Source organism: Aspergillus tubingensis (genome assembly GCF_013340325.1).
Source record: "Aspergillus tubingensis WU-2223L DNA, scaffold_3, whole genome shotgun sequence".
Taxonomy (NCBI): domain Eukaryota; kingdom Fungi; phylum Ascomycota; class Eurotiomycetes; order Eurotiales; family Aspergillaceae; genus Aspergillus; species Aspergillus tubingensis.
The window spans coordinates 3,751,337-3,765,270 of NW_023336277.1; the positions used below are offsets into that span (position 1 = coordinate 3,751,337).

Sequence of the window (13,934 nt, forward strand, 5' to 3'; positions counted from 1 at the left end):
CCATCTCCGACCTGCACAACATCAAACCTCATCTTGACTCCGATTGCTAAAAAGGGGTGTGTGTTGCTTGATTCAGGCTGTTACTCCCCTCATCGATACACCCTCCAGCTGTCTTGAACTAGTGGGTCGTATACCATACCAGCCACACTTCCACAACCCTCTCCCGGATGCCCAAAGCCAACTGGATAATCTGTACCCATCCAGCACCTCTTAGGCCCAAAGGGAAAAGCACTATGGTGGCTGTTGCTACCTCTTCTATACTAGATTAATCCCCACACGATACCCTTTTCCCGCTAGACTCCCAACAATGGCTGCTAATTACTGGGCATCAACTCAACGCCGACACTGGCTCTTCACGAGAGAGAAGTTGGCAGAGATTCGTGAGAATTTTAGAGAACGGGACATGGTCGCTCATAGTCAGTTTCCTTTGCCGGATCAAAGGTTGCTGAATATCTACTTCAGTCAACGTAAGATAACTTAGTATATACCCTAAATCGGTGGGCATCCAAGCTCACCAGGCCAACAGAACTCATCAAACTGGGGAAACGGATGTCTACTCGACAACAAGCACTTGCGACAGCGCAGGTCTATGTCAAGAGGTTCTACACCAAAAACGAGATTAGACATACAAACCCGTATCTTGTCGTCACTACTGCCTTCTATCTGGCTTGTAAAATGGAAGAATGCCCTCAACATATTCGATTCGTCGTTGGAGAGGCTAGAGGTCTCTGGCCAGGTACGGATCACTCGCATATATGCACCCTGTGCGCTTCCCGCTGACGTGGCTACAGAGTTTATTGCCCCAGATGTTTCAAAGCTAGGGGAATGCGAGTTCTCTCTGATATCGGAGATGAACTCTCAGCTTATTGTGCACCACCCATATCGAACATTATCCGAACTTCAACCCGAGCTGTCACTTACGTCAGATGAAGTTGCTCTCGCGTGGTCTGTAATCAACGACCACTATCTCACCGACCTGCCGCTCTTGTATCCGCCTCACGTCATCGCCGTCATGGCGATTATCGTCGCCGTGGTCTTCAAGCCCAGCCAGACGAGCTTTCACGGGTCAGCAGCACCACTAGCCAGCGCGATGCGCGATGGCGGCATGAACATTCTTGCCGCATTGGGAGAGAAGGGCGGCAACGGCCCTCCTCCCCGCATTCAGCGACTTATAGGATGGCTTGCCGAGAGCGAAGTGGACATCAAAGCCGTCATAGAGTGTACTCAAGAGTTGGTGTCACTGTACGAGGTTTGGGAGCAATATAGCGAGAAGCATTGCAAAGAGCTTCTGGGACGGATGGTGAAGAGCAAGAATCTGGACAAATGAACATACATTTCTCATGCACATACATACTAGGGTTTCAAGCGGCGTTCAAGGGGGTCAGTCATGTTATTACGGAAAGCATGTCATGCGCGAGCGATACTGGTTTTTCAGATCCATATTTCGGGTTTCGGCTGGTTGCAGATTGTTTCAAATCAGTTGCATTATCGCATAGTCCAAGTGGATGCCATGGAGAATATAATGAGATACTATAGATATATAATAGCGAAGAAGCAGATTTCAGACACAAACGCTTATCCTGCCTCCGGGCCAGACTAGATATCCCGCATGTCGGTAGCCGCCTTCATCATTTACACATGACGCACCGTACTATTCATTCCATCTTTAACCCATGAATTCCATGCAATCAACACTATTCCACGGACATACATCACCCCATCGAAGTGCTATCGAAGTGCTACTCCCTGACACATACCCAACCACAAACCATATAGACCATATCCAAGTAAGTAGCACAAACCAACCCACCCACCCACCAACCAAGCTTCCCAAATCCCCACAACCAAGACCCGTAAGAACCCAATAACAAACAATTGCAACAGGTCACCCCTTTACCTCTTCTCCTGCATCGGTACCTGCGTAGTGCCTACAGTACGTCCTACCCAGCTGTCAGAATGTGGATTTTCCTCCCTCTGAGTCAGTGAGCAAGCCAATGTTGAACGGCATGTATGATTTGACTTTCAGGTCTATCAAGGTAAGTTCTATCTAGCTAGCTGTTTGCAGTAGTGTTTACGCAGTCACTAGTAGTTAGTGCCCTTGTTGCATGCCGATGGTATCTAATTCTAATTATTACTTACATACATACATACGCTCGTTTACAAGGATGTATGTATGCAAGTCCTGGTTTGTTCCTAGAGGAAGATTCTGGAATGCGTGGGGAATTTGCATTCTGGCATGTGGTGGTACTTAGCCTAGATAGCTACTACGTAGCTAGGGATGGGGGAGGGGTGGGAGGATCGAAGGGATGTACGTTATGCTTGGGTGCGTGGATGTCAATCCGGCTGTGTATGTACTGTACGAGATTTAGATAGTGGCTGACCACATTGTTTGGGTGAATCGGGCTTCTGTGTGACGCTATTTCTGTCAGGTTGTAGTAGGCTATGCCACGAGATGATCATGGTGGATGGATGTATCGGGTATATCCGTTGGATGTAGTATGTAACCTTCAAGCTTTTTTTACTCTCTATCTACTTTACCACTAGTTGAGAATCAAACTTGCACGGGGAACCGCTCACGCAGTCAGTCAGGCAGTAGTACTGACAATTTGGCCTGGGGCTTACAAGGTTTATCCCTCGAAACTGGAAAGCTATTTCAATTGAGTTTCAGTCCGAGTTGACCCGTGAATAATTTCGATTTACTCTCCCGTTTGCAGGCGTGACACAGGTACCACTTCAGCCATGCACTCTGTTCTGCTTCGCCGATAGATCCATACATAGATGAACGCTACAACTCAGATCCCTTTCAGCAACTGAGAATATGATGTCGTTTATTGGACACCTCTAATGCAACCTGGGCGCTTCCTGAGACCGTTGGCCAGACTAGGCAGGAAGATCGTGTTTCATATCCCTTGCTTCGGGGTACGTATGTGGGCGGAGATACACTTGCGCACAACTCCAGTCTTGTTGAGGGGCGAGTACCTCCCGAGACGGATGGACAAGAACTATCGTCCTATACACAGGCGAGATCAACAAATATTCCGGAAATGGCGTCTGGAGTGCAGCAGATCCCGCTTCACGGCCCCCCGCTCATCAAGCCATGTACGTATACTTGTGTACACTCCAGGCCGTGTTGCGGGCTGTGTATCTAGGCCTTTCTTCATAGCGCTGCAAGACATTCCTCCCAACAGGGGTGTTTGTATGAAATCTGGTAAAAAAGAAATACCAATTCAATACCAAGAATACCATACATACGGCAGGGATGGAAAGAGTCCGATCATAGTTAGTAGCGGCATTGGATGCCTCGAGGCTACTTTCTAGTTAGTAGTTATCGGCAAAACTTACTTGCTGTATGGATCATCCCCCATAAGCATGATCCAGTGACTCTACCGGATTTTTCTCAGTGCGCCCCTGCCTTGGGCATCGAGATGCACCTATCATGAGATGAAGATCATACAACAAGGTTCCTGGTCCCGAGAGGGGCAACTCCAGACTGCGTTGCATTCCCCATCTACCGAAAGGGCGGTGAGGTGGTCAGATCTTAGCAGGGACATTATCTTGCCGAATGGGATCAGAAATCATGTCTCATGGGGGGGGCTGGCTTCTCAGCAGGTTTACTTAGCACAATTTGGACACGGGAGAAAAGTGTAAGAACTGAGAATACCACTCTGGCATCCATGGCTAGTAATGCCCAATCGCTTGTGCAGACAAGAAAGCGCCCCCATTCCATCCCAGGTCGCTTGAGAGTGTGTACGTTCCTCCTACCTACCCTCGGGACTGCATCCTGCAGTAGTCTGCAGGTTTGGAGCAGCTCTGACCCTGCTAGCATGCGTTCTAAGCCCGATCCATAATATATTATGCTGCCATGGCTGTTCCAGTAGCCGCCATCATTCCTACCGGTCTGTTCCCTTCCCCCCTCCTCTTCCCCTAGATGCATCCCCATCCTGCATTTACGCTACCGTTGACCAGTGATACGGCGTTTCAACCCCTGGGTTTAGCGTGTGCACTGGAGGGTCCAGGCGTCGGGGAAGACAGACCGCAAACTTGTTCTGCGTTTATTGGAAACGAGTACATACTGTAGATAATGAAGTACACCTATGTGTCGTGACAGCAGATGGGTTTACGGAGGATACTAAAATCTACATTGCTGCTATTCTTGTGAACGTTTACTGCATGGAGGAAGGTGCAGGGCCATGCAGTGGTCGTAGCGCTTGCCCCATGTGGATGGATGGGAAGACAGGGAGCAGATCCTTAACAATGCAGAGCAGCCAAGCCCAGTTCAAGATTCGGTTCCTTTGTTGACGGCGTTCTCCGTACCTGATTGATTTTTGAGATGAATGAAGAAGAGGGACTCAAAAACAAACTGTGCCTTATACGGGCATAAATCCTAAACGAGAAAATCATTTGTTTGTTTACTACTATTCCGTAATATATTTCTGGTCCGAAAGTACTACTGACAATAGTATCAGCTGACTATCCGCTCAAAATGGAGAAGATCCAGATATTGAAGTGGAGGATTAATTTCTCTTATGGAATACTTGTCGAAGCCGTCGAAGGGTGGCCATGGCAGGAGCTGCCCGTTATTAATCCCATTAGTTAATGACAATCTTCAATGGTTGGGGGGAAAGGACAAAGTAAGATGGCCCGAGTCCCGCCCGCCCACTCTAAGGAGGGCGCCTCTCCCTGAAAGTTGAAGACAAATTAGGGGAGGAGATAATGGGTAAACGGCAATAGTAGGTAGGCTTAGAATGGAAAAGGAGCGCCCCCCGACGAGACCAAGTGGCACGGTTCAAGGGAAAGGTACCGAGAATAACAGCAACGAAAAAGAGGGTAGCTAGTCCGGTGGGGCTCATCACATTTTTTGCAAATCATTACCCGCAGGTGTCGTAGTGGGCATTTTGCCTGCTTGCCAGCGCATGCCTGTCTTCGGAAGTGGGAGCCACATACTACTACTGTGTACTCCCTCTTACCTGCCCTTTTCCCTTTCTGAACACGAAGTGATTGGGGGTTCGATACCTGACGAGGTACAGGTACGACGGGAAGGATCCTCCTGGTGACCTTGAAAACGACCCAACACAGACAGAGAGCCACTACAGAGCATTGCCACGATGTTCTTTGCCATTGCCATCGTCATCATCCATGCATCCGCTGGTGGGCGAGATGGATCGATTGATACTCCATTAGCAGTGCAGATCCACAGGTCTGTAAAAGACAGTGTTCTCTATCTAACGGCAGTCTGCATCATACAATTAATGAATGTATGTAAGTAGGCATCATTGCACCATCATCTGTAATACTCATGGGCTGTTCATGACGGTAATACAGCCTTAAAGTCCAGGCTGAGACCCGGTCTTCATCCGACAGCCGCTTGCACTCGTCACGGTTAGATCGAGTACACCCATATATTAGGCGTCAAGGGAGAGGGTGCGCCGTTCCATTCCTGAAGGGGACTAGATCGCTTCCTTTCGACGTCACTAAGGCCCGCTTGGTAGCCGATTAGAGCAGTTAAATTCGGTGTTTTATTGGCCAAACTGACGGTGGCTGCCATGAGCCCACTACAGGGGGATATGATTGGACATCGGGGCATTAACTTGCCACTGGGGATCCATTGACAGGGATCTGGTTGGTCCTCACCCTGCCCTAAAACTGGGTGCGTGACCAAGTTAGCGCGGGAAATCTGGGACTAGGATGTTACAGACTTACAGACGATACCACGGATACTTTACAGGCGCCTCGGCGAGGGAACCACTTGTAACCAGTAATGTCCTTTCACTCCCTCCATACTCGTGGATGCCACCGGTAGGAAAAGGCTGTGTGTGTGTGGTAAGTACGGGTCACGTATGTTCCCTTGCGGATCTCCACCGACGTGCACTTTTGCTCAGCCCCAGTCGAATCACAACTGCAGCCCCTCTTGCTCTCAGTCTCTCGCCTCCGTCCGCTCCGGGCGCTGCGACTCTTTTCTCGCTCCCGGTCTTCTTTTCAACTCTTGTCCCGCCATCCGTTGATGATTCCCCATCCCACAACACTAATCGCAAATTCGCCCGCCCCCCGATCTCTTACACTTTCACTCTCGCATTCACTTCCCATTATCTCTCTCCCATCTTTATCCCACAATCTTCCACTTTTCTTCCTTATTTCAAATCCGCTTCTCTTGTTTCCGCACACTGCATTCCGTCCGACCGCTTGTCATTCTTCCACCTTACTCCGTCTCTTTTCTTTGTTACTCTAGTCCGTCCGGAGTTGCGTACTGTCGGGATTCCTGAGCGCTGGTCTTTGTTTATATCCGCCCTCGAATTCCTCAGCATACCCTTCCTACCGATATAACTTCGCTTTACCTTTTGTTGCGTTCGTTTCGCCACAACCACACAACAAAATGTCTACGTTCTTCTACGGTCACCAGCAACAGCACCAGCACCAGCAACACCCTCACCACGGTGCTGCCGCCCACATGGCCAACTCAAACAACCACCATGGGGGTCGTTCCCGTCGGGGACCCAAGATGGCTGCCCAGAATGCTCAGCGCCAGTTCAGAGGTGTCAAGAGCATGCGGGAGCTTGCTGAGGCCCCTGCTGTGACTGCTTTCCGTGCCCGTTTCGAAGCTGGACGGTCTTTTGACCTGGATGACGACCTGGAGTTTTGCCCCAGTCTCCTGACGGAAGATGATGTATGTTTGTCGAACCCGGCCTAGCACTCCTTCCCTCTCTCTCCAGCCGTTCGTACTACGGATATCTTGGCTGCCGACCCCATACTTTAATGGAACAGCTTGTTGACCCCTGATTTACAGCTGCACTCCATTCACTCTGCTTCCTCGGATCGGTCATCTCTCTCCAGTGGATCTCCCGATACCTCTCCTCTCCAGCACCAAATCCAGCCTGTCCAGCAGGTCACTCCCTCCATCTCCCTGTCTCCTGCCTCCAGCAACTCCTATGTTCACTCAGGGGTTAGCGGTAATCTTAATCACGTGAACTTCCAGCAACCGTCCGCAGTCCGCACCCGTAAGGTTATCCCGATCGTCAACCCCAATACTGGCATGACCTTGACGAGCCCGCCCACGTCGATCTCCCCGGCCTCGATGCAGAATGCCCAACGTCGGTGGTGAGGACCGCGATTCTGGCAAGTCGCCGTTCCATTCGGCAAAGGGCCGCTTAGGCTCATAGCATGTTTACCACGTTCGTCCGGCTTCTGCATCATCGGGCTCCCTAACCGCGGGTTATAATTGTTACTGCTTTGTTTTGCTTTCTGTTCGACACGGCCATCGCATTCTTACGATTCGACTGATCTTCCCTTCTCCTTTTTTTGGCTTCACGAGCGCAAAAACAGCAAAGGATAAACCAGTGTTTCTCTGTATATACACCTTACTTCGATGACGACTCGAGCAACTTATACCTAGACTGATGCTTTCGGCTTCCTGCGAGCGACGGCGCCTGCGATATTCGATTTTTGCATTCCACCTCAAACGATACCTTGTTTTTATCTTACGGTTAGGGAAACCCTTTTGTGCTTTGACCTCGAGTTTTGGCCGCGATGATGTATAGAAAGCGCGGCGATCGGCCATTCAGGCGCGCATCTATGGACCGGAGTTGCTTTTTTGGTTTCCCACGGCGGCTATGCCAGATTTGCTGTTGGCGGTTATACCTCATCTTTTCGGCTTGGTGTTTTGTCAGATTTTTGGGTGGGATGGATCATTTTCTCATGCTTTTCAGGGATTTAGAAAGGCGGAAACGATATATACGTCTGCATTGATTGGGCTTTGCTGAGTTGTTTGGGATGTTTGGCTGGTTTCGACCTACACTTCGCATATGTTTTCATTTCTTGAAAAATTCTGTTTGTTATACCATGTATATGGGTTGGTTGGGGAATTGGTGACACGCGGTGCTTGTTACTTTTCAGGTCAACTGGCTGTGAAAATCCATGGATTGGATGAGGAGTTTTTCTTTATTTCCTGATTTTTGCTGGGGGTCACACTCGCCTTCTTTCGCGAGATAGACCACTGTCTTGATGGGAGTTGTCAGTTGACGACATAATTCGCTTCTGTTCGCCTCCACGTTGATTCGTTCGGATGTTTTCTTAAAGTCATGTTCTTCGACTCCTGGGGACTCCTGGAGAATGTGATGCAGTGTATGATCTTCCTGATTCTGTTCGCTTCTTGGGTATTCCGTCTCTTACCATATCTCCTTTGTCTATACGCTTATTGGCTGGAACTATGGGGGGTAATGCCTATACATAGTTGTGAAATTAGCTTTGGACTCCATTCAGTCGTGAGACTTTTCAACAGTAAATGTAGGGATGATAGTAATTTGGTGATAAGTGCAGCGTTGTAGAAATCCGCCACATGACCTCATAATCTGGGGTGATATTGTATCATGCAGGTTGCAGATTGAGGGGCAATAGAGTATAACGGTTGCTATCGCAACGGCTAGCTTTTGATGAAATTGTAATTATCAGATTGCCGTATTTTAGTTGGGGTTGAGTGGTTGACGCTCGATGCTGTTCAGAGGCTCAGGCGGATATATATTCGTAGGCCCTGTAACGGGTGTGAACCAACCCACAACGCTCACGAAACAAAGCATTGAGAGCATCTGAATGCAGCGAATACATTCAAATGACGAGAAAGCAGTAGAATACTAAGATAGTCTCTTCCTCACTCATGTGGTGATCCCCTACTTATCTGGTTGTAATGGCATAGGAGGAGTGGTTCAAAGTACGTGATGTCATATCCTTGATTTGCGGCCTCGAACCTGGAAGACACTGAAGTCTCTTGCATCCAGCAACACTTTCTCCGAAGACAGCATCAAATTCCCTTTCTCTGATAATACTACAGAATCAACATGAATGATTACTATACTAATAAAGCAGTTTCTATCGTTTAACCAAAAATATCACATCCACCCCGTAGATTAGAACGGAGGATGGAGATACTTACTCCGTAGACTACATCCCGAAACGCAACAGACTCCATGACGTCACCGCTACTACAGCCAGCAATTCGTCCCAAAACTGGCATTGAGTAATGGCTGCCAACTGATTCACCCGAGGTCGAACGGGACTCTCTTTTCCCTGGAACTGATGATTGGCAGCTGGAAGGAAGTTCTCGCTTGGGGGAGGGGAGGAGGGAATGATATAAGTACATAAGGCCGCCGCTATCCATCCTTTTCTATCTATCTATCATCCAGTTACATCTAGAGATTGCCACTTATCTACACAATCTATCATATATCCCTCGTTGGGATTACTGAAACTACTTCTTGAGAACTGTAAGTATACTGCCATGCACAATTTATCGAGAATGGTGGTTGTTAGGTGTGGGAAGAGATAGCTTCTTCACCATATACTACATTATCCTCAACCAGCCATCCATTGCTTTCGATTCAAGAAGAACTAAACTAACAACATCATCAACCTCAATCCAGATACAACACCTACAACTACAACTACAACCACCAAAATGTCCTTCCTCACCCCCATCCGCGCAACTACCCTCCGCCTCTCCCGCCCTGCCTTTGCCTACACCACCACCACCTCTCCTGCAGCAGCTCTCCACACCAGCATTCCTCGTCCAGGCTTGAAGGAATCCGATCACAGTGAGTCCAGTCCAGTCCATATACCACCCACCAACTCTTCCCAGCCAGAAGTATCCTCTAATATGATTCAAAATCAACCAGACCGCGACGACCTCGCCAACATCTACGAGGCCGAGAAACACGACCAAGTAAAGAGCAGCAAGGAAGGCAAAGCCAAATGGAAGCAGGAAATCGCTAGTGATAGTGAGGCGTCGGTAGGTTTTACTCAACTTATATTACCAGCTTTCTGATGCTAATGTATTGTTTCAATGAAACAGGTCAAAGCCGATCGCGGCGAAGTAGACAGTGATGATAACAACTTCGGAGCCATGCAGGAACGGACGAAAGGGTTGCCGAATAGGGATGGGCCCGTGAACAAGACTCAATAAATTGTTTTACTACTTACTTAAGGGATGGGTTCTGAGAATGCAATGAAATGAAACTGTTTTTTTTATCCATGTTGATTGTTGTTCCTCGGTCGGGTGGCTGGCTTACTTACGAGTTGTTGGGACTGACTGATATGATGGGTCATTTGTATGAAGTACTTCTGAGGGATATATTACTACTTCTATAATATGGTATCAAAAGCAGGAAAATTGTATTTGGCTCTGCTATAGAGTAATTCAAAGGAATGATATATAGTGTATTCGAAACAAATGCCGGGTGGACTGTAAGAGTGTTAAGCTGCAAAGCAAATATACCTAATGTAACGCCACAGAATCCCTTCCACCAACCCGATGGCTTAGTAGTATGGACAACTCCAATTCAACGCAAATAACGCCATTTCGCCCCGGGAATCATCAACAGAGTACTCCGTAGTAATCCCGATCACACAACAACAGTGTCATGACAAGAAGTATCATATACGAGAGGAGGGGGTCCACACCCACACTCACTTGAGCAGGACGATCAGTATGACGAGGACGATGATCAACCCGATGATTGTCATCATGCTCCAATTCTCACTCGCACTTCGCCGAAATTTATCCAGCCGGCGTTTGGCCTTGTCTAACCGACCCTGATGCCGTTCCACATGGCCATCCATGTCGTCCAGCAACGCAACATGGCCCTCAAGTTCATCCCCGATCTGGATACTGAGCTGATGTTGTCGGCCGATAGATTCGCCGAGTCGGTCTAACTGCTCGTCTTGGTCGCGCATGATCTGCTCATGATGATCGTAGACCTGCTGATTGGACATGTCGGATGTGTCGACGCCCTGTGGGGAGGGCGAGTCGCGGTATGGCTGGAAAAGGTTGCGGCGATTGAGATCGTCCTCTTCGGCGGCATTATCCATGAAACGGACTGATTTGGAAGAAGGATGTTGCGGGACGGGCTGTTTCAGGTCCGGTGATGACTTCTTGATGTTGGTGAACTCGACGGGATCGTCGTCTGCTGCGGCATCCGAGCCGCGGAATTGGGATGTCAGGTCTCGATACTGGGAGTATAGGTGGTCGAGTTGGTCTCTCATCTCGGTGGCGCTTTCATCGTTGGTTTCTTCTAGTCGTGCGCAGTCGGATTCCACGGCATCGATGCCCTCTTTCAAGGAGTCGAGGGAGCGTGAGATCTCGCCATCTTGACTGTTGGGTTCTAGGTCGAGCGAGATGGCTCGTTGCCGTTCGAGGAGCGATAATTTGATATGGTCGGCAAGGAGCAGGAGTTGGGAAGGGTTTGGCATGGCGGAGAGGGATGTGATAGTGTTTGAAAATGCGTGAGGATGGTATTGGGGGAGAGCCGGATGAGGAGAGAGAGGAGAGGGTGGACAAGGCTGTGAGGTTGTCTTAGCGTCGGTCAAGCCCAGGCAATGCGGAGATGTCGGAACCGCGGCGACTTGCAGATGACAGGGAAGGGAGGGGGAGAAGTACAGTACATCCACGCAGGGACTACCAAATGATGGAGCAATGAAGTGGATATTGCTGAAGCCAGAGGACCAGCCCGGGTGGATGGAATGGATACAACCCAGAGGGCCTCGTTCTCGGCAGATCTGCCGCTTCCGCCGCCATCGTCTCCATTTCCCATATCTCGCCGTCATTCATGGTTATCCACATTCATTCCTCTCTCTCTTGCTTTCCCCCGCAATGGCCTCACTTTCCTCACGTCCACCTCCTGCGGCCACCCTCCCCCCCTGAATTTTTGTTCTTCTCTTAGTCAAACCTTCGTGTCAGCCACTGTGTAACTTTCTAGGATACATGGGCGTTTGCTTTGTGCTATTGTTTCATCATCCGACCCCTGTGGCATCTGGACGGTCGGTCCCTTCATTTCTAGACTTACCCCCCTGTGCAGGACTACTTCGATCGGCGCACGAGCCCGTGGCTTGACAATATAAGCTGAACCCTTCCTGCGTGGGAAGGGGGTTTGGAAGTATGACATCCATCACTCTCGACGAGTCGCTCGCGATGGAGGCGAACTGCGACCGAGACGAAGTTGTCGACTTGCGCTCACTGGAGTTGGTCTCCAGCTACGATGACCATCTCATGTGCCCCATATGTCACTGCCCTTTTGTTCGCCCCGTGCGCCTGCAGTGCGATCATATCTTCTGTCAGAAGTGCCTAAACACTGCCATCACTGCGTTCTCCCCCAGTCCGTTTTCCCCCGGTCGAGACGACTTCACCTGTCCTACTTGCCGGACCCCAACGAAGGGTGTCTACCTCAACGTGCCTCGTTTGCTACTCAATATGTGTGATGATATCAAAGTGCGATGTCCTTTTCGGGATGAAGGTTGCGAGGAGATTATACCGAGAGGGCATATTCAGTCTCATGTCGACAAGTATTGTGGCTACAGGCTCATGAAGTGCCCGGATAGCTCTTGCAACAAGAAGACCCGGAAGAAGGACCTCAGCTCTGAGGGTCGGTGCTTGCATGAGCTTCAACGCTGTCTGCGATGCGACGAGTACGTCGCGGAACAAGACTACGAGGTATGGATGTTGCCTCCAAGCCATATAACATTGCTAATTAAGTTTTGCTACAGGAACATGTCAAGGACCTATGCCCGAGTCTCAAAACAACATGTCCCGACTGTCAGATAAACGTCCTACGCAAATCACTACGAGAACACATCGACTCCTGTCCCGAGGTTGTCCATCCTTGCGCGGCATCGAAGTACGGCTGCCCCGTCAAGGTGAAGCGTGCGGACTTGACGACACACGAACAGACCTGTCCACTGATAGCCATGGGCCCGTATTTTGAAGCGCAGAATGCACGACTGGATTCCCTTGAACTTACTATCCGCCACCTTCAACAGCGGAACGAGATCTTCGAGGACGGAATTTCCAACATCCGATCGACATTAGCCCAGTCAACTCGTACTCTAGCCGAGCAAGACTCCCCGACAAATTCCGACGCCCCTCGTCGACGAGATTCGACCAGCAACCAATCTCAGATCGACAGCTCCAACCTCTATACCGCCACTACAACGAACTACTTGCTCTCTCTCCATGAATCTCTCCGCGAGGAGGTTGGTCAGCTCTCCAACGCCATCACGGATCTAGACGCCCGCGCCAGCATGGCTCTCATGAACGAATGTCTTCGCTTAAAAGAAGATATGGCGCACACCAACGCAGCCGTGGGCAGCATTCGCATGCAGGTTCAATGGCTCCTGAACCCCCGTCTGCATCAGGGCCAGCGAGCAGGTGCACGTCCAACTAACGCCAATGGCAGTAGCAATCCTGCGTCTGCATCAGGGCCAAGTAGCACCGCTGGCCCGTCTACTGCTTTTCTCCGGCCTCGGAGACTCAGCGATAGCGGACGAGAGGGGACTAAACTATGATAGGCAACATTCGTCCCTCACATTGGTGCCTTGCAATTGGGTAACGGCGTTTGTTACTTTGAGTCTTTTCTTCGCTATCCACTTGGTTTGCCCGAATACATGTGGTTAATGATCGGTGCTTGGCGAATCCATGGTTGCGACATGATGTGATATGATATCCTTTGCTTTGTTCTTTTGCCCTGGCCCGGTTCTGGTTGTTCTTCTCTTTCCATACCTGCAAGTGCAGGTCATATGTGGTGTGGCTAAATGCCTTTATGTGCACACAACTACAGAATATCCAGCGGCGATATATCCCATCATGATGCACCCTTGCCATGTATGTTGTTGCACTGTACATATGTTTTCAGTTCTGAATTGTATATACTAGACATTCCGGGTGTCTCAAATCAATACTTCAATACATGAATTTACACAACATCCACTCACTAGCTTGCTAGTAATCATTTACCACAAACCAACTATACCAGCAAAACTAACGCACCTCCAAAGACCTATCCCCAGCACCATGCGGATTACAAAATACAGTACATCCTATAAATTAAATTAAGTAATTAATAATTTTCCAGATAATTAGATGAGCTTCGATGTTATGTGATTCAATCAGCGGCTATCCC

General features: G+C 49.3%; 5 protein-coding genes across 5 annotated transcripts; 4 read left to right on the plus strand and 1 right to left on the minus strand.

Moving 5' to 3' along the window:
• Window positions 1-307: 307 nt before the first annotated feature.
• ssn8 (cyclin-dependent protein serine/threonine kinase regulator SSN8) lies at window positions 308-1,327 on the plus strand (the record flags this gene model as incomplete). The annotated part of the gene is made up of 3 exons (XM_035497497.1): window positions 308-467; window positions 527-736; window positions 792-1,327. The coding sequence occupies 3 exons, from the start codon at window positions 308-310 to the stop codon at window positions 1,325-1,327; spliced, it is 906 nt and encodes a 301-aa protein (XP_035353390.1).
• A 5,043-nt stretch (window positions 1,328-6,370) lies between these two features.
• On the plus strand, window positions 6,371-7,096 carry AtWU_02384 (DUF4452 domain-containing protein; the record flags this gene model as incomplete). The annotated part of the gene is made up of 2 exons (XM_035497498.1): window positions 6,371-6,661; window positions 6,782-7,096. The coding sequence occupies 2 exons, from the start codon at window positions 6,371-6,373 to the stop codon at window positions 7,094-7,096; spliced, it is 606 nt and encodes a 201-aa protein (XP_035353391.1).
• A 2,346-nt stretch (window positions 7,097-9,442) lies between these two features.
• Window positions 9,443-9,946, plus strand: AtWU_02385 (uncharacterized protein; the record flags this gene model as incomplete). Its single annotated transcript, XM_035497499.1, has 3 exons — window positions 9,443-9,578; window positions 9,660-9,772; window positions 9,836-9,946. The coding sequence occupies 3 exons, from the start codon at window positions 9,443-9,445 to the stop codon at window positions 9,944-9,946; spliced, it is 360 nt and encodes a 119-aa protein (XP_035353392.1).
• A 503-nt stretch (window positions 9,947-10,449) lies between these two features.
• On the minus strand, window positions 10,450-11,232 carry AtWU_02386 (syntaxin family protein; the record flags this gene model as incomplete). The annotated part of the gene is made up of 1 exon (XM_035497500.1): window positions 10,450-11,232. One exon carries the CDS (start codon window positions 11,230-11,232, stop codon window positions 10,450-10,452), a length of 783 nt encoding a protein of 260 aa, XP_035353393.1.
• A 685-nt stretch (window positions 11,233-11,917) lies between these two features.
• On the plus strand, window positions 11,918-13,320 carry AtWU_02387 (putative TRAF-like signal transducer; the record flags this gene model as incomplete). The annotated part of the gene is made up of 2 exons (XM_035497501.1): window positions 11,918-12,469; window positions 12,523-13,320. The coding sequence occupies 2 exons, from the start codon at window positions 11,918-11,920 to the stop codon at window positions 13,318-13,320; spliced, it is 1,350 nt and encodes a 449-aa protein (XP_035353394.1).
• Between the last annotated feature and the right edge of the window lie 614 nt (window positions 13,321-13,934).